Source organism: Ahaetulla prasina, chromosome 1 (genome assembly GCF_028640845.1).
Source record: "Ahaetulla prasina isolate Xishuangbanna chromosome 1, ASM2864084v1, whole genome shotgun sequence".
NCBI classification, from domain to species: domain Eukaryota; kingdom Metazoa; phylum Chordata; class Lepidosauria; order Squamata; family Colubridae; genus Ahaetulla; species Ahaetulla prasina.
In genome coordinates, this window is record NC_080539.1 from 5,593,750 (window position 1) to 5,621,086 (window position 27,337).

At 46.0% G+C, this 27,337-nt stretch overlaps 1 protein-coding gene across 2 annotated transcripts in view; it reads left to right on the plus strand.

Moving 5' to 3' along the window:
• RFLNB (refilin B) overlaps positions 1–16,652 on the plus strand; it is a 28,427-nt gene extending 11,775 nt beyond the window's left edge. For both annotated transcript variants that reach the window (XM_058164061.1, XM_058164062.1), the window contains exons 2-3: positions 9,967–10,058; positions 15,335–16,652. In XM_058164061.1, the coding sequence (XP_058020044.1) occupies positions 9,967–10,058; positions 15,335–15,656 (414 nt within the window). In that variant the 3' untranslated portion in view covers positions 15,657–16,652. The remainder of the gene's footprint in view (positions 1–9,966; positions 10,059–15,334) is intronic.
• Positions 16,653–27,337: the final 10,685 nt, after the last annotated feature.

Below are 27,337 nucleotides of genomic sequence, written 5' to 3' on the forward strand. Positions count from 1 at the left end.
AAGTCCTCATCGATGGCTGCTCTGAGGTTTTGATATTGTGTATATTGATGAGCGAAGGAAGCAATGCCTGTTCCCGCCCCCGTGAGTCCCAGGCCTGCAAGAAGAGCAATTGTCAATGTTGAGATGGGCTCTCTTTTGTACCTGACAGGAGTAGAGATGTCAAAGGAGCAGTAGATATCATCATCTGTATGGTAATAAATTCGTGGCATTATTTGAACCAAAGTACAGAACCCAGTGGTGTTGATTACACTGCCATAGGCGCAACGGTGAGGCCCGTGAAACACGCCCACCAGCCATTATCCGGGGGGATGTAAAACATGGTTGTGTTGATGTTACTATGTGTGGTGTTGCAATATTGCGTCTAAGCTGAGGGCACCTTTCCTATGCAAGTCCCGGTGCCAGTAATAGTCTGAACGGTTTGGGTGCCCTGTTTCCATCGGCATAGACGGTCATTGGTTGAAGTATTGAACTCACTCCGCAAGGCCATGGCTTCATAATAAGGGGGTTGAACGTTATAGCAAAACCAACAGGCGTTAGTGAGGTTTGGGTTGGAGCTGTTGACGAGTTGGTAGGTTGCCGCAATCAAGTCCTATAAGGGCTTGTTCCTGGGTTTTATAGGGAGTGGGTTGCTACGAGTGTTATTGGAGATCGGAGTGATGACAGTTGGCGGGAGGGGAAGGTTGTCGTTTATCAGGACAGTATTAGGTCCTAGTGGCGCCGGTGGTGTGCAGGGGTCTGGATAAGTTTGATGGTAAAGATGTTGCCATAGTCCTTGTGTCCCAAACGAACTTGATCATACATACGGGCTCCCCAAGTCATTCCTGCAGTCCAGGTTGCTTGTTTTCCTTTTGACGTGAAGGATATCTTTACGGGGTTGCAATGTCCCTGTATTGTCCCATCTGCTGCCTTCTGTTTGGAGCACGGCAAAGATTGAGTGGTACGTCTTACAGTGATGTAATCATCTGACTCTGGAAGGGTCCACCAAAGGTGTCCTGTAGAGACGCAGCTCCAGGAGGCGCAGAAATATTGGTCAGCCCCGCCACAGGTTTGTTGATACTTTCGCTCTTTGATATGTCCCAGGCAGATGTAGAAATGATGCTTTTGTATAAATTTGTCGTCTTCTGTACCGTGTAGCATTTGTGCAAAGTCAAAATACAAATCGGGAAACCATGAGCCTGGTACCTGAAGTGCTGAGGTGGAGTTAAGAAGGTCATGATGCGTATCCAGGACAACCCAAGTCAGATTCTGTGGTTGATGGGCAGAATTTGATGTAGTAGGTGGGAAGTATGACAGCACCAGGGCGGATTGAAAGAACAAACGGAAAGTATCCACATGATGAGGCGTCTCCCGTACGAAGAGAGTCAGTTGCCGGTATGACTCAGTAGGGAAGTGTCAATGGTGTCAGATGGGGGAAGGTCCCCTGTTTTTGTTTTTTGATGGTAGGGACAGATATGTCGACCAGGGACCCACAAGGTCTCACCGTTGATTTGGACGGCAGCATAACCTCGTCCCCAGGTGATGAGTTCAGCAGGACCTTTCCAGGTGGGGTCAGGAAGTCGTTTGAAGTACACCAGTGGTCTGGATGTTGCTGCAGTAGGAGAAGCAGAGAAGTGACGAGTTGCTGCAGATGATGGAGGAGTGCCTGTCAGGTTCAGGAAGTTGATGGTGTACAAACACAGGTTAAGCTTGTTTTGCAAAGCTGGGAGGCTAGGGGGAATTTTCCCTTGTGTTCGATTGTATCTTTCTAGAGCATGATTTAAGGTTTGATTGGCGCGCTCTACCAATGCCTGACCCTGGGAATTATAGGGAATCCCAAATTTATGGGTGATGGACCATTGGTTACAAAAGCTAGCAAAGGCTGAGCTAATGTAAGCTGGGCCATTGTCTGTTTTAAGTTCTTTTGGGCATCCCAACGTTGCAAAAGTCCGAATACAATGATTGATTGCATGTTTTGTAGCTTCGCCCCTTTGAGGGGTAGCCATGATAAAACCTGAGTAGGTATCAATAGAGACATGGAGGTATTTCCATGGGGCAAAGGATGGGTACTGAGTGACATCCATTTGCCAAATTTGACAGCATTCAGTGCCTCTGGGGTTCACTCCCATGGGGAGGGAGTGAGCCTGTTCGCTACAAGAGGGGCATTGCTGAACGATGGCAGTGGCTTCTGAAGCTGAGATGCCAAATTGTTTAATGAGCGCTTTTTTGTTTTGATGACAATAGGAGTGACTATCCCAGGGAGAGACAGGTGAAAGTGTAAAAAAAGGAGGAGGCAGAGGCCGCAGCGTCTGCGACATTGTTCCCTTCCTGGAGAAAACCAGGGAAAGGTTGGTGGCTTCTTACGTGTGTAACAAAATAAGGATGTGTACGTTTGTGAATGAGAGATTGCAAGGTGGTGAAAAGAGAAGTGAGATTAGTATCAAGAGAAGGGGACAAGTAAGATTGAAAAATAGTTTTTACTATTTGAGTGACATATAGACTGTCAAGGATTAGGTTAAAAGGTTCTTTAGAGAATTGTTGAAGGCGAGAATGGCCGCGGCCAGTTCAGAGCGTTGAGCAGAGGTTTGAGGTGGGGTGGTTTTGTGTTCCATTGATTGTTGAGGTACCATGCACAGGCACCTAAGGTTTTGCTACCATCTGCAAAACAGTGATAGCCTGGGGAATGGGTCCTGGTTTTGCTGTGTGTGTCCCATTCCACTGGAACTTGCCTGAGGAGCTGAAGGCGGGGTCTGGCAGAGGGTGGCAGAGATGACCCCAGGCCATTCAGTGAGCGCAGATTGAAGAAGCTCAGAGTTGGTATACATGACTTCCCATGTAGATAAGGCACAGGAATATAGGCGTGGAAGGCTCAGTTCCAGTCAAGGTTTTGGATCTGAGTCTCCCTTTGGTAATGAGAGATGCCAAATTGTTTAATGAGCGCTTTTTTGTTTTGATGACAATAGGAGTGACTATCCCAGGGAGAGACAGGTGAAAGTGTAAAAAAAGGAGGAGGCAGAGGCCGCAGCGTCTGCGACATTGTTCCCTTCCTGGAGAAAACCAGGGAAAGGTTGGTGGCTTCTTACGTGTGTAACAAAATAAGGATGTGTACGTTTGTGAATGAGAGATTGCAAGGTGGTGAAAAGAGAAACGAGATCAGGGTCAAGAGAGGGGGACAAGTAAGATTGAAAAATAGTTTTCACAACTTGTGTGACGTATAGACTGTCAAGAATTAGGTTAAAAGGTTCAGCGGAGAATTGTTGGAAGGCGAGGATGGCCGCAGCCAAACCTTGAGCAGAGGTTTGAGGTGGGGTGTTCTTTGTGTTCCATTGATTGTTGAGGTACCATGCACAGGCACCCTAAGGTTTTGCTACCATCTGCGAAAACAGTGATAGCCTGGGGAATGGGTCCTGGTTTTTGCTGTGTATCCCATTGCACCGGGATTTGTTGTAGGAGTTGAAGGTGGGGGTCTGGTGGAGGGTGGCAGGAAATGACCCCAGGCCATTCAGTGAGTGCAACCTGAAGAAATTCAGAGTTGGTATACATGACTTCCCACGTAGACAAGGCACAGGGAATGTAGAGCGTGGAAGGCTCAGTTCCAGCCAAGGTTTTGGATCTGAGTCTCCCTTTGGTAATGAGAGATGCAAATTGAGAGGGTCTTTGATTAATGGTGTTTCTAGGGGTGTGTAGTAGATGTAGCCATTCCAGGATGCGCACAGAGCCTGGGTTTTGGGCAATGGCTGCTGTTGGAAGGTGCGGAGTATTAATGATTATGATCGAAAGAGGCTCATTGGGGACACAGCGGTCCACCCATTGAGCATGCATGGCTTGTTCTATTTGTGAAAAGGTTTCAATCTGTGCTGATGTAAGAGCAATAGGATCAGAAGGAGATTTGCCCTGCGCCAGGGCAGAAAATAGAGGTGTCAATTGGGTTGTGGTTATGCCAAAATATGGACGAACCCGACTGATAGTTCCCAGATATTGTTGAAGTTTTACTAAGGTAGTTTTGTGAGGACGATGTAATGATGGGAATGTTGATGCTGCATGGGAAGAAAGCAACTTGTGGCCAAGGTATGAGAATGGCTCTTTGTGTTGTATTTTTTCAGGAGCTACTTTAAGTCCTCCCTGTGAGAGCAGGGAGGTGAGTGCGGGTAAGGTGGCACTAACAGTGCCCACAGGCCCTGGTGCAGCGATGAGAATGTCATCCATGTAATGATAGACAAGAAAATGAGGAAACATTGTGCGATAGGGTTCCAGAATAGCACTGACATAGAACTGACACATGGTGGGGCTATTTAGCGAGGAGTAGGCTTTTGCATATTTATCATCGTAGGAACAGAAAAGGCGAACAGAGGCGTATCATCGGGGTGCAGTGGTATGGAAAAGAAACAAACTTTGAGGTGTATAATCATGAGGTCATAGTCCTTTGGAATGAGGTTAGGATTTGGAAGGCCGCATTGTAGCGCCCCCATGGGTCGAATAACGGCACGAAGATCGTGTAGGAAGCGCCATTTGCCAGATTTTCTTTTTTATCACAAAGACTGGAGTGTTGTAAGGACTCAAAGAAGGTTCAATATGTTGTAAAGCAAGTTGTTCAGACACAAGAGAGTGTAGAGCGGAAAGTTTCTCAGAGGTTAGAGGCCATTGGTCAAGCCAGACCGGAATATCAGACTTAAGAGAAAGGCGGAGAGGAGTGGGAAGAGACATTATTCCAAACTAAGCTTAGCACCAAATTGGTGCATGAGATCACATCCCCACAAGTTGATATGGAGGGGGGGGGACTGGTTTGATATGCGCAATCGTAGACGTCTGCGGGGAAGTCACAGATAGCCAATATTTACTAATTTGTGCAGCTTGGGTTCCGCCCACCCCTCGGACTGCTGAAGCCGATTCAAGTGGCCATTGCGCGGGCCATTCATCAGTCCGGATTACGGACACATCAGCTCCGGTATCTAGAATGCCAGAAAAACGGAGGCCTTTAATATGGAACTCCATGGCTGGGCGGCTATTTTGCATTGTTTTTGTTATAGTTAATAATTTAGTGGGAGGTGGTAACTGATTTGTAGGGGGAAGAAGTAGTACTTTACCAAGTGCTTCCCCCTTTTTTGATTGAAATCGGGTAGCTTGGAATAAATTCAATAGCAGTTGTGATAGTATCAGAGCGCCGGGAGGAAGGAACCACCCCGGAGGGTGAACGACTCATGAGGCATAACAAGAGCGGATGCGGGAGAGGGGAGTGGTTGCGGCAGGGAGACAGAGATGGAGTAAGGCGTGTTAGGAAAGTCTGCATCAAGGGACACGTCAGTGACGAGAAAGACTGAAGCCGGAAACAAAGCAGGAAATGGCGGCGATTGTCGCACAGCCTTTGAGGCTGTGGGCCCCTCAACTAGTTTTCCGGCTGGGCAGGAAGGTTGGCAGCGGATCGGCATTTGTTGGCCCAATGAAAACCCTTCCTGCATTTTGGGCAGACCGTTTTGGGTTTCACGCCAGAATTGTTATTTTGGCGCGATGCGCCCCCGCCCGGGGCGCGGCATTGAGCTTTGAAATGACCAGGTTTTCCACAGTTAAAACAATTTCCAGAGGGCCGCCCGCCCTGTTGTATAGCTGTGGCAAGGGCATCCATTGAGAAAGCACTAGTTCCTACTATGCGACAAGCTTTGAAAAAGTCAGCGAGGGTAGCATCTGCTTTAGCAGCAAGAGGTTGTAGGATACATTGGCAATCAGCATTGGCGTTTTCATAAGCAAGCTTCAAAAGTAACTCTGTGTGAGCAGTGGCATTAGTAATTTGTCTATTTATAGCTTTTTGCAAGTCATCGATAAAATCAGGAAAAGGTTGGTTGGGACCTTGGTGAATTTTTGAAAATGAGGCAGAGGGTATGCCATTTGAATCATCTGCTTTGTCAAGGGCTCTAAGAGCAGCCAGACTAACAAGCGGAAAGACTGCTTGTGGAAATTGCATCTGCGCCACGACCATGTCAAAAGCGCCAGAGCCTGAAATGTGATCTGGTGTGATGCCAGCACCAGCCGCGAGTTGGGCCACGGACTGGGCTTCACGACGAAAATCAGACTCCCAGATGACATACTGAGGGCCCGTTAGGAGCATCCTCAAAATGTCTTTCCAATCCTGTGGAGTCATGACAAAGGACCCTGCGAGGGCACTAAAAAGTTCTTTTACGTATGGAGCTTGAATGCCGTACATGGAAACAGCGGTTTTCAAATCTCTAATGGTCTTTAAGAGAAGTGGTTCAAATTGAGGTACCAAGGCACCAGTTGCATTGGGAACAAAGGCAACAGGAAAAGCGGAACATTGGGCAAGCTCATCAGGATCTAAAAGTCCTTGACTTTTTGCCTGAGACATAGTTGAAGCAACTGCACTCATAGGGGTGGGATTTGAAGTAGCAGAAAGGGAGGAAGAAGGAGGAAAATCATATTGCGGGATAGGGGAGTTTTGGGTCGGCCTTGGTGCTGTGGCAGCAATCAAGGCTTCTTGGGGTAGTGGCGGAGCCAATTTGGGCGAGTTATCATTTTGGTAAGGAGGTGGTTCTGTTAAGGGTTTGAGGAGTGCCTGTTCTTGGGCAGCAATGCACTCCGTAACAACCTTCCAGGTGGTCAAAACTCCTGGTGGGGCTCGGGGAGTCACATGAAGATACTGACCAATCTTCTGCCAGGTGGCAAATTTTAGGGATCCCGCTTTTGGATAAGACGGACAATGCTGCCAAATATAAATTAATAACGTTTTGAGGTTGGCTTTTTTGACGGCGGGATGTAAAGCGCCGTTTTTCTTAAAAATATGACAATTTGACCTGGTTAATTCTTGTAGTTCCTGCAAATGATTTGCCTGGGGTTCCGAGAATCCTCCTCCCATACTTACGAGGGATCCGCGTCGCCAGCGACCGTCCGGACGAGGTGCACCGAGCCTATTCCAGGCGATAAGTATAGGAGGTCCAGGGACGTATCGTTTGTGTGATCACGTCGGGGTCACCAGTTGCGGTGGTCTCTCATGATAGTAAGACACGACAAAGTCATTTCTCGGGATGAGAGCCCAGAACAATCTCCGGGACCCTCTTTTATTAGCAAGGTATCAGAAGGCGTAACAGGCAGAGCATGGGACGATACAAATCACACGCTGCAGATACAGCTGCTGTTCTATATGACTACAGTGTGAAAAGAAGCTAGCTAGATAAGGAAGTGGTTTGTGGTCTAACTGCACAAAACATTCAGAGCGTGGGATGATATCTCTTGTTCCGTGTGCATGTTTCAGCAGGGCGAGCCTGCCTGCACACACACACACACACAGTATGGTCGATAATTCCTACAGAAGTCCACCCCTCTTAAACCATCCTGGCTGGGGAATTCTGGGAGTGGAAGTCCACCCCTCTTAAACCATCCTGGCTGGGGAATTCTGGGAGTGGAAGTCCACCCCTCTTAAACCATCCTGGCTGGGGAATTCTGGGAGTGGAAGTCCACCCCTCTTAAACCATCCTGGCTGGGGAATTCTGGGAGTGGAAGTACACCCCTCTTAAAGCATGCTGGCTGGGGAATTCTGGGAGTTAAAGTACACCCCTCTTAAAGCATGCTGGCTGGGGAATTCTGGGAGTTGAAGTCCACCCCTCTTAAAGCATGCTGGCTGGGGAATTCTGGGAGTGGAAGTCCACCCATCTTAAAGCATGCTGGCTGGGGAATTTTGGGAATGAAAGTCCACCCCTCTTAAAGCATGCTGGCTGGGGAATTGTGGGAGTGGAAGTCCACCCATCTTAAAGCATGCTGGCTGGAGGATTCTGGGAGTGGAAGTCCACCCATCTTAAAGCATGCTGGCTGGGGAATTCTGGGAGTGGAAGTCCACCCATCTTAAAGCATGCTGGCTGGGGAATTGTGGGAGTTGAAGTCCACCCCTCTTAAAGCATGCTGGCTGGGGAATTCTGGGAGTGGAAGTCCACCCATCTTAAAGCATGCTGGCTGGGGAATTGTGGGAGTGGAAATCCACCCATCTCAAAGCTGCCAAGTTTGAGAAACCCTGGTTCAGCTGCTGCAAACAACCTGGGACAAATACGAGCCAGCCCCACAGGAAATCTACAAAGCTGCCCATCAAAAGCAAGACAGCATCTCTGGCTGGGGTTTCCCTGCAGGAATGTACATTATGCGTGCTGGGAAATAACGAACTACCAGAAATGCTGCAAAGCGATTTTATTTCTTCTTCCAGAAAGTGGATTAGAGGCAGCTGTTGAGTTGCATGTGGAGTATTGCTGGTATGTCATGACCGATGAGCTGCAAGTAAATACGCTGACCATGCAGAAGAGACCGAATAGCTCAACTCCCATCTCACTCACCTTTTTCCTACGTGTTGCAATTCTCCCTTGTAATGCTTCAACCATTTTGCAGATACTGGTTTAGATGGTTCAGAGAGCAGATGGTCTAACTAAACCCCACAACTTTAAGAGGGGTGGACTTCAAGTCCCAGAATTCCCCAGCATGCATGCTTTAAGAGGGGAAGACTTCCACTCCCAGAATTCCCCAGCCTGCATGCTTTAAAATAGGTGGATTTCAATTCCCAGAATTCTCCAGTCAGGATGATTTAAGAGGGGTGGACTTCAACTCCCAGAATTCCCCAGACAGGAGACAGTCATCATTCCTGAGTTTAATAAACACTGATCTGTATTCCAAGAACAGCAATTTGGTATAATGCTTTCTAATATAGATAGTCCTTGACTTATGACAATTGAGCCCAACATTTCGGTTGCTAAGCAAGGCAGTTGTTAAGTGGGGTTTTTCCCCCCATTTTACGACCTTTCTTGCCATGGTTGTTAAGTGAATCGCTGCAGTGGTTAAATTAGTAACCTAGTTGTTAAGTGAATCTGGCTCCTCCATTGACTTTTCTTGGGAGAAGGTCCCAAAAGGGGATCAAGTGACCCCGGGACACTGCAGCCGTCATAAATATGAGTCGGTTGTCAAGCGGCTGAATATTGATCACCTGACCATGGGGATGCTGCAAAAGTTGTACGTGCGGGGAAAAAGGTCATAAGTAACATTTTTCAGTGCCGTTGTAACTTTGAATGGTCAGTAAATGAACTGTTGTAAATCTAGAGTATCTGTAATTGCTGAATAAAAGGATTAGGTCAGTGTTGAAATCCAAATTTTTTTACTACCGGTTTGGTGGGCGTGGCTTGGTGGATGTGATGTGGTGTGGCTTGGTGGCCGTGGCAGGGAAAGGATATTGCAAAATCTCCATTCCCTCCCCACTCCAGGGGGAAGGATACTGCAAAATCTCCATTCTCTCCCCACTCCTGGTGGAAGGATATTGCAAAATCTCCATTCCCACCTCATCCCAGGGGAAGGATACTGCAAAATCTCCATTCTCTCCCCACTCCTGGGGGAAGGAAATTGCAAAATCCCCATTCCCTTCCCACTCCAGGGGAAGAATACTGCAAAATCCCCATTCCCACCCCACCCCAGGGGAAGAATACTGCAAAATCCCTATTCCCACCCCACTCTGGGGCCAGCCAGCAGTGGTATTTGCCGGTTCTCCGAACTGCTCAAAATTTCCGCTACCGGTTCTCCAGAACCTGTCAGAACCTGCTGGATTTCACTGCTGGATTAGGTCCTGTATTTGGCTGGGTTTTCCTTGCTCTTGCGTCAGGTGTAACTTTGTTCTTCTCAAAGTCTGTTTTTTCACATTTTTTTTTTTTTTTTTGTTTACATTTATACCCCGCCCTTCTCCGAAGACTCAGGGCGGCTTACAGTGTATAAGGCAATAGTCTCATTCTATTTGTATATTTTTACAAAGTCAACTTATTGCCCCCCCAACAATCTGGGTCCTCATTTTACCTACCTTATAAAGGATGGAAGGCTGAGTCAACCTTGGGCCGGGCTCGAACCTGCAGTAATTGCAGGCTACTGTGTTCTTAATAAGCCTTAATAACAGGCTTTTACCAGCGTGAGCTAAACCGGCCCTTGATATATTTTGTCCTTCAAAATATTGTATTGGTTGCTTTGCAGGAGCCCTCGTCTTCTCCCAACCCACTGCGGCTCTGCCCGCTCTCCTTTGGCGAAGGGGTGGCCTTTGATCCGTTGCCGCCCAAGGATGTAAGGTAGTCGATTTGTTTTTATATTGTGTTTGCTTTTTTGGGGGGGGGCGGCAAGAGAAGAAGCAGCGTGGTTGAAAAAGAAGTGGCTGAATGTATGCAAAGTTTAAGACCTGTGGACTTCAATGCCCAGAATTCCCCAGCCAGCTATGTTGGCTGGGGAATTCTGGGAGTTGAAATCCACAAGTTGCATGTGCCAAGCCATTGGGATTCTCTCAACATATCATGGTTAAAATCCATGGGGTTGGGGTCACTAAACTTTGAATTGAGCTGTTTTGTGGTCCTGTCTCTTACTTCAGTCGTGTTTTTCTCTAGTAGCCGCTGAACTATCTTCAGTTCACGGTCGTGTCTATCTTGGCAACTTTAAGATGGTTGGACTTCCACTCCCAGAATTCCCCAACCAGCTTGCTTTAAGATGGTTGGACTTCCATTCCCAGAATTCCCCAGCCAGCGTGCTTTAAGATGGTTGGACTTCCACTCCCAGAATTCCCAAACCAGCATGCTTTAAGATGGTTGGACTTCCACTCCCAGAATTCCCCAGCCAGCATGCTTTAAGATGGGTGGACTTCCACTCCCAGAATTCCCCAGCCAGCATGCTTTAAGAGGGGTGGACTTCCACTCCCAGAATTCCCCAGCCAGCCTGCTTTAAGAGGGGTGGACTTCCACTCCCAGAATTCCCCAGCCAGCCTGCTTTAAGAGGGGTGGACTTCCACTCCCAGAATTCCCCAGCCAGCCTGCTTTAAGAGGGAAGGACTTCCACTCCCAGAATCCCCCAGCCAGCATCCTTTAATATGGGTGGACTTCCACTCCCAGAATTCCCAAACCAGCATGCTTTAAGATGGTTGGACTTCCACTCCCAGAATTCCTCAGCCAGCGTACTTTAATATGGTTGGACTTCCACTCCCAGAATTCCCAAACCAGCATGCTTTAAGATGGTTGGACTTCCACTCCCAGAATTCCCCAGCCAGCCTGCTTTAAGATGGGTGGACTTCCACTCCCAGAATTCCCCAGCCAGCCTGCTTTAAGAGGGAAGGACTTCCACTCCCAGAATCCCCCAGCCAGCATCCTTTAATATGGGTGGACTTCCACTCCCAGAATTCCTCAGTCAGCGTGCTTTAATATGGGTGGACTTCAATACCCAGAATTCCTCAGTCAGCATGCTTTAAGATGGTTGGACTTCCACTCCCAGAATTCCCCAGCCAGCGTGCTTTAATATGGGTGGACTTCCACCCCAGAATTCCCAAACCAGCATGCTTTAAGATGGTTGACTTCCACTCCCAGAATTCCCCAGCCAGCATGCTTTAAGATGGTTGGACTTCCACTCCCAGAATTCCCAAACCAGCATGCTTTAAGATGGTTGACTTCCACTCCCAGAATTCAGCCAGCCTGTTTTAAGAGGGGTGGACTTCCACTCCCAGAATTCCCCAGCCAGCCTGTTTTAAGAGGGGGGGACTTCCACTCCCAGAATTCCCCAGCCAGCCTGCTTTAAGAGGGAAGGACTTTCACTCCCAGAATTCCCCAACCAGCATACTTTAATATGGGTGGACTTCCACTCCCAGAATTCCCCAACCAGCTTGCTTTAAGATGGTTGGACTTCCACTCCCAGAATCCCCCAGCCAGCATACTTTAATATGGGTGGACTTCCACTCCCAGAATTCCCCAACCAGCTTGCTTTAAGATGGTTGGACTTCCACTCTCAGAATTCCCCAGCCAGCATACTTTAATATGGGTGGACTTCCACTCCCAGAATTCCCCAGCCAGCCTGCTTTAAGAGGGAAGGACTTCCACTCCCAGAATCCCCCAGCCAGCATCCTTTAATATGGGTGGACTTCCACTCCCAGAATTCCTCAGTCAGCGTGCTTTAATATGGGTGGACTTCAATACCCAGAATTCCTCAGTCAGCATGCTTTAAGATGGTTGGACTTCCACTCCCAGAATTCCCCAGCCAGCGTGCTTTAATATGGGTGGACTTCAATACCCAGAATTCCTCAGTCAGCATGCTTTAAAACATGGGACTTCAAGTCCCACTGAGTCAACTCAGCATTTTTCCTGAGGAATGCTGGGAATTGGAAGTCCACCCTTCTTAAAGTTGCCAAGTTTGAGAAACATTAAGTAGTGCAGAGAAATGGGAATGGGTCTCAAGTTAAGCTTCAGATAGATCAGGGGTCTCCAACCTTGGCAACTGAGGTTGAGGAATTCTGGGAGTTGAAGTCCACGAGTCTTAAAGTTGCCAAGATTGGAGACCCCTGAAATAGATCATAAAAACAGATTTCTTCGCTAGAAGGAACAGGACAGCTGTGTGAGTTAAACTTGGAGATGAGATTGGTTTCAAATCTGTCTGCATGGAATCCCACATAAAAAAAATCTCCCGTAATAGTTAGCTAAAAACAACACAAAATGCGAGAAAAAAGACACTATAGAAATCTTCAAGTACAGGTAAGTCCTTGACTTACGACCGCAATTGAGCCCAAGATTCCTGTGGCTAAGCGAGGCAGCTGCGAAGTGAGTGTTGCCCCATTTTACGACCTTTCTTGCCGCCGTTGTTAAGTGAATCACTGCAGTCAATAAGACGGTTGTGAATCTACTTACGGGACCGTCTGCTGCCACCGACTGCCTCCCACCGACCCGTGTGCTCTCACAGGGAGGGACTCCTTGGGGTGCCGTCCGCCAGGCAGTGCCGACTGGCGACACCCAGGGGAAGGGCCTTCTCTGTGGGGGCCCCTACCCTCTGGAATGAACTTCCCCTGGGACTCCGTCAACTCCCCGACCTTCGAACCTTTCGCCGCGAGCTTAAGACACATCTATTTATTTGCGCAGGACTGGGCTAGGATTTTAATTTAATGTAGTTTTAATGGGGTTTTATTATTTTAATTATAAATTTTAATTCGGCCTTATTTAATAAGTTTTTTAATTAGTGTTTTATTTCTGTATTTATATTTGTGTATTTGTGTTTTTAATAGGCCGTAAACCGCCCTGAGTCCCTTGGGAGATAGGGCGGTATAAAAATGTGATTAAATAAATAAATAAATAAATAAATAAATAAAATAAAAATCGGGCTTCCCCATGAACACATCAAGATCACGTGAAGTGTTAATACCACTTTATAATGCCTTGGTAAGGCCACACTTGGAATATTGCATCCAGTTTTGGTCGCCATGATGTAAAAAAAGATGTTGAGACTCTAGAAAGAGTGCAGAGAAGAGCAACAAAGATGATTAGGGGACTGGAGGATAAAACATATGAAGAACGGTTGCAGGAACTCGGTATGTCTAGTTTAATAAAAAGAAGGATTAGGGGAGACATGATAGCAGTGTTCCAATATCTCAGGGGTTGCCACAAAGAAGATTTGGGAGGGTCAAGCTATTCTCCAAAGCACCTGAGGGTAGAACAAGAAGCAATGGGTGGAAACTAATCAAGGAGAGAAGCAACTTAGAACTAAGGAGAAATTTCCTGACAGTGAGAACAATTAATCAGTGGAACGACTTGCCTGCAGAAGTTGTAAATGCTCCAACACTGGAAATTTTTAAGAAAATGTTGGATAACCATCTGTCTGAGATGGTGTAGGGTTTCCTGCCTGGGCAGGGGGTTGGACTAGAAGGCCTCCAAGGTCCCTTCCAACTCTGTTGTTATAATTATAATCAAACTTTGCTTGTCAGAAGGTCGCAAAATTTATTTATTTATTTATTTATTATTTAAACTTATATACCGCCCTATCTCCCAAAGGACTCAGGGCGGTTTACAGGCATATAAAAACATCAATATACAAATTAAAATAATCATTAAAAGACTTATTCTAATGCCAATAATTAATAATACCAATTATTAAAAATAGAAATATAAATATTAAAATCAATTTAAAACCCCTCTAAATTTAAAAATCTAAGCCAGTCCTGCACAGATGAATAAATGAGTCTTGAGCTCGCGACGGAAGGTTCGGAGATCTGGAAGTTGACGGTCCTGGGGAGTTCTGCTCCAGAGGTGGAGCCCCACAGAGAAGGCCCTTCCTGGGCGCCGCCAGACGACACTGCCTAGCTGACGGCACCCTGAGGAGTCCTCTGTGAGAGCGCACGGTCGGTGAGAGGTATCTGGTCGCAGTAGGCGGTCCGTGATAACCCGGCCCTATGCCATGGAGCGCTTTAAAGGTGGTCACCAAAACCTTGAAGCGCACCCGGAAGGCCACAGGTAGCCAGTGCAGCCTGCGCAGGATGGGTGTTATGCGGGAGCCACGAGGGGCTCCATCTATCACCCGCGCAGCTGCATTCTGAACTAACTGGAGCCTCCGGATGCCCTTCAAGGGAAGCCCCATGTAGAGAGCGTTGCAGTAATCCAGGCGAGACGTCACGAGAGCGTGAGCGTGAGTGACCGTGCATAGGGCAAAAGGGGATCACGTGACCCTGGGACACTGCAGCCGTCATAAATATGAGTCAGTTGCCAAATGTCTGAATTTCGATCACGTGACTACGGAGGCGCTGCTGTTGTAAGTGCTGTTGTAAAGTTGTAAGTGCGAAAAAAGCTCGTAAGTCACATTTTTTTAGCGCGGTTGTAATTTTGAAGAGCCATTAAATGAACTGTTGTAAGTCCTTGACTTACAGCAGTTCATTTAGTGACCATTCAAAATTACAACGGAACTGAAAAAAACTGACTTATGACCAGTTTTTCACACATCCGTCACAGAAATCCCCATGGTCACATGATCAAAATTCAGATGCTTGGCAACCGACTCGTATTTATGACGGTTGCAGTTTTCCTGGGGTCATGCGATCCCCTTTTGCGACCTTCTGACCAGCAAAGCCAGTGGGAAAGCCGGATTCACTTAACAACCCTGTGACTAACTTAACAACTGCAGTGATTCGCTTAACAACCGTGGCAACATAGCTCATCAAATGGGGCAAAACTATCTTCACAAATGTCTCATTTAGCAACAGAAACTTGGGGCTCAATTGTGGTTGTAAGGGAGCGGTGCGGTGGCCTAGAGGTGGAGCTCTCGCCTCACAATCAGGAGGTTGTGAGTTCGATCCTAGGTAGAGGCAGATATTTCTCTCTCTGGGCACAATGAGAATGTATTTGCCGAACAAAACTCTGCATTGGGGACTGGAAGGGCATCCGGCCAGTAAACACTCCGCTAGCTCCATTCAGTTGCCCAGACTCCACCCCGCAAGGGATTACGGGGTCGTTAAAAGAAGACGATGATGATGAATTGTGGTTGTCAATCGAGGAGTTCCTGTATTTTTTCCTCCCAAGAAAATGATATTAATCTGTATTTATTTTTTTTTCTTGCCCAGATATACCTCCTCGGTTAAGTATGACTCCGAAAAACACTTCATTAATAATGTTTACATGCCAGTCCGGCTTGGCGTGTCGTCTTGCAGCCAGACCATCATTTGTGTTCCCGACAGCACATGGCGCAGTTACAAAGCGGAGGTGCAATTCCACCTTTGCAACCGACCTGGGAATTTCACGAGCACCACCATTGTGTACCCGAAGCACACCAAGACTGTGTATACCACGACCTTGGATTACAATTGCAAAAAATTCAACCGGAAATTCTTGTCTAGCGTGGAGTTGGAATCGTCTGGAATTGAGAGCCGCCCAGAAAGCTGCTGACTGCCGATTCTCTCTCGCCGAAACTCAAGTGGCTTCTACACCGCCATCTTTTTCACGCTCAGAACTAAAAAAAATAAAAAAATAGCGTTGGAGTGACCTGTTGCACATCCGCACCACTATGGATTCAACAGGCAACAGGAACGAGGAAGTGGGAGCATCCGTCAGCGGCTGCTTTGCTTCCTCCTATTTGTTACAGGCCATAGAGTTAAAAAAAAAAAATTAAGCCTCTAATCTCTGATCGCACCAAAAAATGATTTTTAAAAAAAATCAAATTTCTCTCCCTTCATCCATGTTCTTATTTCTCGTCTTGTTGAGTTCAACGGGGGGGGGGGGGGGGGAGAATCTGAACGGTGGATTGGAAGTGGTTGCAAAGCCGTCAAGCCACCATTCCTATGAAAGGACCTGCAAAGTTAGGGAAGAATGTTTCCATGAATGGGAAAATGGGAGAAGAGAGAGAAAGAGAGAGATGGCGTTTCAGAGTCTTTGGAAGAGAAAGTGCTGCTTTTATGGAGACTTTCAAATAAATCTTGAATAACGCCAGGAATAAATGGGCTTTCACCCACCACTGATGTGGTGGAATTGGAAAAAAATAATAATCAAGAGCTACTTTAAACCAGGGTGGAATCCTTGTGTAAAGTATCTCACATTTCACCCCAGTCTCATTAAAAGTCGGTTCCCTTCTAGCATGTCCCTTTTTGCTTAAAAGTTCCCGTACTTCATTTTTGCTTTTATGTATAAAAATAGCAATTTCTCCCCTCTCTTTTCTTTTTTTCTTTTTCTTTTTAACTTTCCCTTTAAAAAAACCAAAAAGACTATTGGTGGTTTTGATGTTTTCTTATATGGGGTGAAAATCAGGATCTGTTTTTTTCAGCGGGAACTTATCTTAAATAAATTTAAGTAACTTAATTTTCCTCTTACTTAAAGTAAGAACTTTTAAAGGATTATGGAAACTATGGTTTTTTTGATTCAGGGGGTTTTAAAAAACAAAACTTTTTTTTTTAAATCTCACCTTTTAAAGCCGTTGCAATTTTAAGGCTAAATTCAGCTCTTCCTTTGTTAAGTTAAAGCAATGTTTTTTTTCAAACGTGGCCACTTTAAAAGGGGTGGGCTTCAGTTCCCAGAATTCCCTAGCCAGCATGGCTGGCTGGGGAATTCTGGGAGTTGAAGTCCACCCATCTTAAGGTTCCCAACTTTGAAAAACATAAGAGCTAAAAAGTATAATATATAGATTTTGCTGGAGCAGTTCCTAATTTTAGATGGATGTATATTTTTTAAAAAATTAGCTGTTATCTCTATTCAGGATATTCGAAGCATTCAGTTGTTTGAAATAATTTTACATTTAAAGGAAAAGACCAATGAGATTTAGATGTACTTTAACCAATATATCTTATTTGCTCAGAGGTGGCATTCAAGCAGTTCAGATCGGTTCGGGCAAACCAGTAGTGGCGACCTACGGGTGGGTCTGCCCACGCGCCCCGGCACTATGCCCTCCTATTTAGCCACGTTTTCTAAGCCACGTGCATGTGTGCAAGTCATGCGCGCGAGCAAACCACATGTGGAAGGCTGCGTGGATGTGCGGAAGGCACACGCACGCTCATTTTCAGTGCATGGCGAACCAGTGGTAAAATTATATGAAACCCACCCCTGTATTTTCTATAAAATTAATTGACTTTTGCTAGTTCTGTTTATAATGATCGAACAAAAGCATTTTTGATTCAGACAGGCCTTTTAATCATTAATTCCAAACAATGAGACAATTAAATACTACTGCTTCACTTTGGATTAAAAAAAAAATTACTTATCATGGGATAATTTATCTAGACAAGGCAGAAGAGAGGAAAAGTAGCTCATTTTGTGCACTTGTGGGAATTAGCCATTAATTTTGAGAAAGGAACAGCTGCAAAATTGTTTCCCAGGATAAAGTTTTTACATCTGAAGCTATTTTTTTTACATTCTTGAGTGCGGATTAAATGGGATATGTGTTTTATTGTCTTCCAGCTGTTTTTCCTGTGTGAAACAAGTTTTAGGATCAATACAAAATGTGAGGGGGAAAAATCAGCAAAGGTTAAGAAACAAATATTTACTTTAGTGAGTTCAGGATCAATAATTCCTAATCACAGAATGAGAGAAAAATTCAGCAAAGGTTAAGAAACAAATATTTGCTTTTGTGAGTTCAGGATCAATAATCCCTAATCACAAAAAGGGAGAAAATTCAGACAAGGTTAGGAAACAAATATTTCCTTTTGCATAGGCAGTCGCGTAACTAAGATAAGGTTGGGTTTATCATGGTTTGTAAGAGAAGCCACAGTGGGTGCATTCTAAAAGTATGCTGGACTGTAAAGCCATAGTTTTAGGCACCTTTGATGAATCCAGAAAATATTCCATAAAAATGGTAGTCACATAGTTGAAGAAAATGTTTTTTTTTTAATTAAAAAAAAAGCCCAGCTCAAACAGATTTAATGGATGGAATATAAATAATCTAAAATGTTGAGTGGAAGCCAATGCTTAGCTTTAACTGAGAAAGTTTTTTGAAAGTGATAATAAGAAGGGAGAAGTATTTTATGATATTTGTGTTAGGTCTGATTCGTGGGGAGGATTTTGTTGGAGCAAAAGTTGTGTTAATTTATGAGAATATTTTTCAATTTGGGCAAACCTTAAAATGGGTGGACTTCAACTCCCAGAATTCCCTAGCCAACTATTCCCTAGCCAACTAGGGGGAATTCTGGGAGTTGAGGTCCACCCTTCGTTAAAACTGCCAAGTTCAAATAAAAATCAAATAAATAAATAAAAAAGTTCGAAAAATGCTGATCTGTAGTGGCCAAAAAATATATATCAGGAATTAAATAGGAGCTGTACTGCCCCGAAAATTTTATTAAAAGCTTTGTGAGCCTTTAACAAAATCACACTTGGAAAATCTCTATACTTTTAAGTCAAATTTGTTAGGATTCTTGATTTTCACTCCGGGGGAGGATTTAGAGCGAGTTGCTTGTTAGAACCGATTTATTTTTATTATTATTATTTTTTGCTGGATAGGAAACCTGAGAAGTATAAAGAAAAAAGCACATTATAGAGGGAGAGCACGTTCCTTTATGCAAAGATTGCATTTCTCCAGGCAGCTTCTCTAAAATAGCCTCTGGCTGAAAGAGAAATCCCAGTTTTGGAAGTCCTGAACCCAGGACAGGGGGCAAATAAATTATGAGATCTCAGCCATCACGTGCGGTTCAACCTTGCCAAAGGGGGTGGAATAATAAGAGTTATTCTTTGAAAAGTTAAATGTTCCTGAAAGGAGCATGTTAGGGGAAACTGCCGTGGGCTATTGTAACCCAGCCAAAACTTAAAAAGTTGCTCCAGAGTTGCTGACACCAGCGATATTTCAAGCCAACTGCCTTGATTTCCCCCCCCCCCTCTGGCAGCAGAAAGGAATTCCTTAAATTTGCGAAAGGACCTGTTTGAGACCCGCCAGCTATTGTCTCTCTTACGGACTCGGGTTTAAAAAAAAAAAAAAAGAGGAATATTTTAGTAGGGCACGGTGTTCCTTGTAAAGGAACATAACTCAAGGCATCGGCGGTGCATTCCAGCAACGTGGTATTTTAAAAAAAATTTTTTTAAAAATAATAATTCTAAAAGCTGTAAAACGATCCGAAGATGGAAAAAATTAAAAATAACAAGTTTGTTATGCTACTGCAAGTTTTACGGGAGAGCTCTGGTTATTTTCACTGTGCAAAAAAAAAAAGCGGCTTTCTGCTTTCTTTTTTTTTTAAATGTAGAATAGAATAGAGCCGGAAGGGACCTTGGAGGTCTTCTAGTCCAGCCCCCTGCTCTAGCAGGAGACCCCCTATGCCATTTCAGATAAGTGGCTGTTTAGACTCTTCTTAAAAACCTGCAGTGATGGAGCACCCACAACATCTGGTGGCAGGCTGTTCCACTGGTTAATTGTTCTCACTGTTCGGAAGGTTCTCCTTAATTCCAGGTTGCTTCTCTTCTTTAGTTTCCATCTGTTGTTTCTTCTCCTGCCTCCTAGTGCTTTGGAGAATAGCTTGACTCCCTCTTCTTTGTGGCAGCCCCTCAAATACTGCAATATCGCTATCATGTCCCATCTAGTCAGAGATGTTATTCAGCCGGTAATGGCGGCCTATCGCAATCCTGTCCTATATCGCTGTTTTTGAGCCACATGCATGCACGGATGGCACGTACGAGCGAATTACCATGTTGTTTGACGTTGCATGCATGTGTAGACGGCACGCAGGATCGAATTGCCGTGTTTTGTGATGTTGCATGAATATGAGGACGGCGCGCGCACGAGTGAAGCGAGCGCGCTCACATTTCCAGTGCTGGGCGAACTGGTTGCTACAGAAGTGAATTCCACTTCTCCCCCTAGCCTTTCTTTTCTCTAGACTAGCCAAACCCACATCCTGCAACCGTTCTTCCTATATTTTAGTCTCCAGGCCTTTGATTTTTTTTTTAATTTACATTTATATCCCGCCCTTCTCCGAAGACTCAGGGCGGCTTACACTATGTCAAGCAATAGTCTTCATCCATTTGTATATTATATACAAAGTCAATTTATTGCCCCCAACAATCTGGGTCCTCATTTTACCTACCTTATAAAGGATGGAAGGCTGAGTCAACCTTGGGCCTGGTGGGGCTTGAACCTGCAGTAATTGCAAGCAGCTGCTGTTAATAACAGACTGTCTTACCAGTCTGAGCCACCAGAGGCCTTTGATCATTTTAGTTGCTCTTCTCTGAAATTTGTGGTAATCCTCGACTTACGAACATTGTTTACCGGCTGTTCCAAGTTGCCACGGTCCTGAAAAAAGTGACTTCTGGCCAATTCTCACACTTAAAAGATTGTTGTAGTATTCTTAGCGTACCATGATCAAACTTGTCCATGGGTTTATATATTACGAGAGTTGTAGCATCTCAGCGCTACGTGATCAATATTTGTGACTTTTCCAGAGAGCTTCCAACAAGCAAAGTCAATGGGGTAGATGGATTCGCTTAATGGCCTCCTGATTCACTTTACAACCGCAGTGATTTCCTTAACACCTATGGCAAAAGTCATAAAATCGGGCGCAGCTTACTCAACAGCCAGTTAGCAATGGAAATTTTTTGTAAATTGGGGACTGCCTACATATCCAACTGAAAACCGCCATAAATCAAGTTTAAGACAATGTGCTGAGGGCAGGATTGCTTCGGAGTTTGGTTTTGTTTTTTAAAAAAACCCTTAACTTGTTTTAAAGTGGGTCAAGGAATAACTTTAGCAATAAAAAGGAGATCGGATTGGTTTTGCGTTTTCATGTTAAGAAATTCGAAATTGTTGCATTCTTGGCCAACTTTTGCATTTTATTGGGCTGTTTCCCCACGTTAAAATTCTTTGCTGTGATATTTTGTCCTGCAAAATTACTTTAAAAAAAAAAAGGACTTTGGGGGGTTTACCTGCCCAGCCAAACTTGGAAGCCAGGGATCATAAATTATCTGAAAGGGCCCTTAGATCCTACAAAAAAAAAAAATTCCTCCAAGTTCATTTGACATGTTGTAACAACAGTCTTCTGTGGCCTCCTAGTGTGCGTTTTGCACACATGAAGGCACACCTGGCGAGATTTTTCACAATCTGGCATTTTCCCAGTCTGAATTTCCCTAAAGACAGCATCAGTTTTCATAGGATCACAGATAGTAGATTTTTTAAAAATACATCTGTCTTGCAATATTACTCTCGAATAGGTGTGCTCCGGGCTCTTTTAAATTGCATTGCTCAAGAGTTCATTTATAAAAGCTTTGCATAAATCCTTGTTGTTGTTGTTTTGTTTTGTTTTTTAAGAAAAAAGTCTCGCTCTTGTGTCATTTTCAGCATGAACGCTTTGAAACAACTGTGTATTTTTAAAGGAAGGTTTCAAATGTGCGATTTAAAGTTTGTCATGCCAAATTTTTGAAATCCCTCTTTTTCATGTCATAATAAATTATCCAAACAAAATAGCCTGAGCTGTGCTGTTTGTATGATGATGGTGCGCTAAATTGCTTAGCAACTTTCTCAACTTTAAGATGAGTGGACTTCAATTCTCAGAATTCCCCTGGCGGCCATGGTGTATATAGCCACAATGGCGAACCTATGGCACGGGTGCCCAAAGTGGCACGCGAAGCCATGTTGCCCGGCACACGCGGACTTGCCTGTTTCTCTTCCGGGTTTCTGGCGCGCAGTATGCGGACTTTTACAGCGGCCGACCTTCTTGCCCTGCGAGATTCCCCTCTCTCGCGGGTTTGGCCCCCTACACTATCGAGGGCCCATCTTGAGGACGGGTTTTGGAACCCCGAGAGGTGGCATGCCAAAAATAGGAGACTTAGGGGATTTTTAATTAATTGTTTTAATCGTTTTTTTAAGGGGAGTTTTAATGGGAATTTTAATGCGGGGGGGTGGATGGGTGGGGGGGAAAACCCGTCAGGGAGGGGGCTAGGTCCACCATGTGTTCGCGGCGGTAACTTAATAGGTCCTGGGGTTATGGCGAGGGGTGTCGTTCCAGTTTGTCAGGGTCGAGTTATTACTACGGTAAGTGGGAGAGGCAGATATGACGGAAGGGGGGGCCACATCAGGTCTCGGGGGCTCGCCCTCGCTGTTTACGAGCGATTGCGTGCTCCGGCCCCCCAGAAATTTCCCGTGACCCGAGTGGCCAGAGTAATCGGGACCTGGGCCTCCGGCTGATGTTATGTAATGCCAGGTCCGCGGTTAATAAAGCCCCCCTGATTGCAGATCTTATTCAGGAAGGGACCGCGGACGTTATGGGCATTACGGAGACCTGGTTGGGCACCGAAGGGGGGGTCCCCCTAGTGGAGATGTGCCCACCAGGCTTCCGAGCATTCCATCAGCCGAGGGCCCAGGGTAGGGGTGGAGGGGTGGCGGTTATTATTAAGGAGAGTCTCGAGCCGAGGGAAACCACTGTGCCTCAGATAGCTGGGTGTGAATCCCTCTTCGTGAAGTGGGGTCGTAGAACTCAGGTGGGCTTGTTGATCACGTACCTGGCTCCTTGCTGCGTGACTACAGCCCTGCCTGAGCTGTTGGAGTTGCTGGCCGGGTTGGCAGTTGAAACCCCCAGACTGTTGGTCATGGGGGATTTCAATTGCCATCAGCCGGCATAGCATCTTCGGCAGCTCAGGAGTTCATGGCTTCCATGACGGCCATGGACCTGATTCAGTTAATTGACGGCCCTACCCACGTCGGGGGAGGTACCCTAGATCTGATTTTTATCTCTGGCCAGTGGTCTAATGATCTGGTTTTAAATGATTTAGTTGTTGAACCTTTGTCATGGTCAGATCATTTTCTCCTTCGTCTAGACTTTCTGACCGCTACCCACCACCGCAGGGAGACGGAACCAATGCGCTGGTTCCGTCCCAGGCGCCTGATGGACCCGGAGAGGTTCCTGGCGGAGCTTGGGCGTTCCCGAGCACCTGGCCCACGACTCGACTGAAGAGCTAGTTGCGGCCTGGGAGCGGGCGCGGCTGGAGCTTTGGACCGTGTCGTGCCTTTGCGGCCTCTGACCCGGCGTCGGTCTCAACCAGCTCCTTGGTTCTCCGAGGAGCTGAGGGAGATGAAGCGCGGAGAAGGCGCCTAGAGAGTGCCTGGAGATCCAGCCGCTCTGAGGCTGACGGACACTAGTTAGGTCCTATAGTAGGACCTACCTAGTGGCAATGAGGGTTCGGCGTTCCTCGTTCCTCCCTCATTGCGTCGGCAGATAACCGCCCGGCCGCCCTGTTTCGGGTGACCCGCTCTCTCCTTCAACAGGGGCGGGAGGACCCCCTACAAGGGCGTGCCGAGGAGGTTAACGGTTATCTATCGACAAAATCGTTCAGCTTCGGGACGGATTGGATCAAAATTGGGTAGATCCAGGCGAGGGTTCTGAGGCCCGTCTTGTTGAGGTGGTTTGGGATGACTTTGATCCTGTGACTCCCGAGGACATGGACAGGTTGCTGGGTAGGCTGAACGCCACCACATGTTTACTGGATCCGTGTCCCTCCTGGTTAGTACTGGCTACTCAGGAGGTGACGCGAGGCTGGCTCCAGGGGATTACAAATGCTTCTTTGCGGGAGGGGGTCTTTCCCGCGGCCTTGAAAGAGGCAGTGGTGAGACCCCTCCTCAAGAAGCCTTCCCTGGACCCAGCTGTTTTAGGGAACTACCGGCCAGTCTCCAATCTTCGCTTCACGGCGAAGGTTGTTGAGAGTGTGGTGGCATGTCAGCTACCCCAGTACCTGGATGAAGCTGTCTATCTAGACCCGTTCCAGTCCGGCTTCCGGCCCGGATACAGTACGGAGACAGCTTTGGTCGCACTGGTGGATGATCTCTGGAGGGCCAGGGATAGGGGTTATTCCTCTGCCCTGGTCCTATTAGATCTCTCAGCGGCTTTTGATACCATCGACCATGGTATCCTGCTGCGCCGGTTGGAGGGTTGGGAGTGGGAGGCACCGTTTATCGGTGGTTCTCCTCCTACCTCTCTGATCGGACGAGACGGTGTTGACAGGGGGCAGAGATCGACTCAAGGTGCCTCATGTGTGGGGTGCCGCGGGGTCGATTCTCTCACCCTCCTGTTCAACATCTATATGAAGCCGCTGGGTGAGATCATCAGTGGCTTTGGGGTGAGATACCAACTGTCGCTGATGATACCCAGCTGTACTTTTCCACCCCGGCCACCCCAGTGAAGCTGTCGAAGTGCTGTCCCGGTGTCTGGAGGCCGTCGGGTCTGGATGGGGAGGAACAGGCTCAAACTTAATCCCTCCAAGGCGGAGTGGCTGTGGATGCGACACCTCGGTACAGTCAGCTGCAGATGCGGCTGTCTGTCGGGGGTGAATCATTGGCCCCGATGGAGAAGGTACGCAACTTGGGCGTGCTCCTGGATGGTCGGTTGTCCTTTGAAGACCATTTGGCGACCGTCTCCAGGAGAGCATTTTACCAGGTTCGCCTGATCCGCCAGTTGCGTCCCTTCCTGGACCGGGATGCCTTATGCACAGTCACTCATGCTCTCGTTACCTCTCGCCTGGACTACTGCAATGCTCTCTACATGGGGCTCCCCTTGAAGAGCACCCGGAGACTTCAGCTAGTTCAGAACGCGGCTGCGCGGGTTATTGAGGGAGCGTCTCGGAGCTCCCATATAACACCTATCCTGCGCAGACTGCACTGGCTACCTGTTGTTTTCCGGGTGCGCTTCAAGGTATTGGTTACCACCTTTAAAGCGCTCCATGGCTTAGGACCGGGCTATCTACGGGACCGTCTACTGCCGGCTTCTATCTCCCATCGTCCGGTGCGCTCCCACACAGAGGGACTCCTCAGGGTGCCGTCAGCCAAACAGTGTCGACTGGCGGCCCCCAGGGGAGGGCCTTCTCTGTGGGGCTCCACCCTGTGGAACGAACTTCCCTCGGACTTCGACAATTACCTGACCTTAGGACCTTTCGCCGCGAACTTAAAACTTATTTATTCCGTATGGCTGGACTAGCCTGATTCTTATTTTTATTGGATGGGTTTTTAAAATTCTGTGATTTTATGGGGAAGTACGTTTTTTAATATTTTGGGCATTTAAATTAGTTTTTTAAGGGATGTTTTTAATTATTGTATGTATGTATATTTTATCTGCCTGTTCACCGCCCTGAGTCCTTCGGGAGAAGGGCGGTATACAAATTAAAATATTATTATTATTATTATTATTATTATGCGTGCACGACGATCAGCTATCCTTCGTGTGCGCGGCAGTGCCGAAAACCAGTGTGCACATGTGCACCAGCCAGCTAATTGTCAGGTGTGCATGTGTGCCAGAACCCGGATGTTTGGCTTTTCCGGAGCGCAGTCCCAACAAACGCACACACACGTTTCCACACGACAAAGGTTCACCATGGTAGCTCAGGCTGTGAGCCGTGGTAGCTCAGGCTGTAAGAAGCCTGTTATTAGAACACAGCAGCCTGCAATTACTGCAGGTTCAAGCCCGGCCCGAGGTTGACTCAGCCTTCCATCCTTTATAAGGTAGGTAAAATGAGGACCCAGATTGTTGAGGGGCCAATAAGTTGACTTTGTAAATATACAAATAGAATGAGACTATTGCCTTATACACTGTAAGCCGCCCTGAATCTTCGGAGAAGGGCGGGATATAAATGTAAAAAATTAAAATTAAATTAATTAATTAATTAAATTAAATTAAATTACAATTAATTAAAATTAATTAATTAATTAATTTCTGGTACCGTTTCCCCCAAAATAAGACATCCCCTGATAAGAAGCCCAATTGGGCTTTGGAGCGCATGGCAATAAGGCCAAGCGTTTATTTCAGGGTTCAAAAAAATATAAGACAGGGTCTTATTTTCGGGGAAACGCGGTATATAGATAGTTGTTGACTTACAGCCATTTGTTTAGTGACCATTCAGTTACAATGGCACTGAAAAATGTGACGTATGGCCGATTTTCACACTTACGGCTGTTGCGGCATTCGGTCACATGATCAAAATTCTTGGCAACTGGTTCATAGTTATGATGGCTGCAGTATCCTGGGGTCACGTGATCCTCTGTGGGGGCTCCTACTCTTTGGAATGAATATCCCCATGGTTTACGCCAAATACCTGACCTTTGGACCTTTCGCCGCAAATTGAAAACGTATTTGTTTATTCGCGCGGGGCTAGCTTAAACTTTTTAACTGTTTAGTTTTTTAAATTTTAAATTCTATTTTTGTTTTAAATTGGGGTTTTTAGATTTTAATATTTTAATTTTTCGGCCAATTGTGTAATAAGTTTCTAAATTTAGTTTTTAAATTGTATATTGTGTATGTTTTTTAGCCTGGCTGTATACCGCCCTGAGTCCTTCGGGAGAAGTGCGGTCTAGAAATTCAATAAATAATAATAAAAAAATAATCCTCTTTTGTGACCTACTGACAGGCCAAGTCAATGGGAAAGCAGGTTTCTGTTAACCACCTTGTTACTAACTTAATAACTGCAGTGATTCATTTAACAACTGGCAAGAAGAGTCATAAAATGGGGCAAAACTCACCTAACAACTGTCTTGCTTAGCAACGGAAATTTTGGATTCAACTGTGGTCATAAATCGAGGACTACCTGTGTAAGGAACATTTCGTAAAAGAGGGAAAGAGAATTTGAGGGAAACCTGTCCTTAGATGTGTTTTATTCTTTCCCTTCTGAGGTCTACAGGTAATCCTCGACTTACAACAGTTCATTTAGTGACCATTCAAAATTATTGAAAAAAAGGGACGTATGACTGTTTTTCCACACTTATGGCCATTGCAGCATCAACGTTCTCGAGTGATCAAAATTGAGATGTCACGTGATCCGCTTTTGCGACCTTCTGACAAGCAAAGTCGATGGGGAAGCCGGGTTCACTTAACAACCGTGTGACTAACTTAACAACTGCAGGGATTCACTTAACAACCGTGGCAAGACAGCTCATCAAATGGGGCAAAACTCAACAGCTGTCTTGCTTAGCAACAGAAATTTTGGGCTCAGTTGTGGTCAAAAGTCGAGGATTACTGTATTATCATTACAGGAAGTACCGTATTTGCGTTTTTGGAAAAAAAAAAAAACACGCACCCGAGCCCTTGGATCTTATCTCTTGTTCTATTTATGCAAATAAATTTCTGTTCGTTCAGGTCCTGTCAACCTGTTTGCCCTTCTGAACACACCTGTGAAGAATATCCCTTTTGTACAAA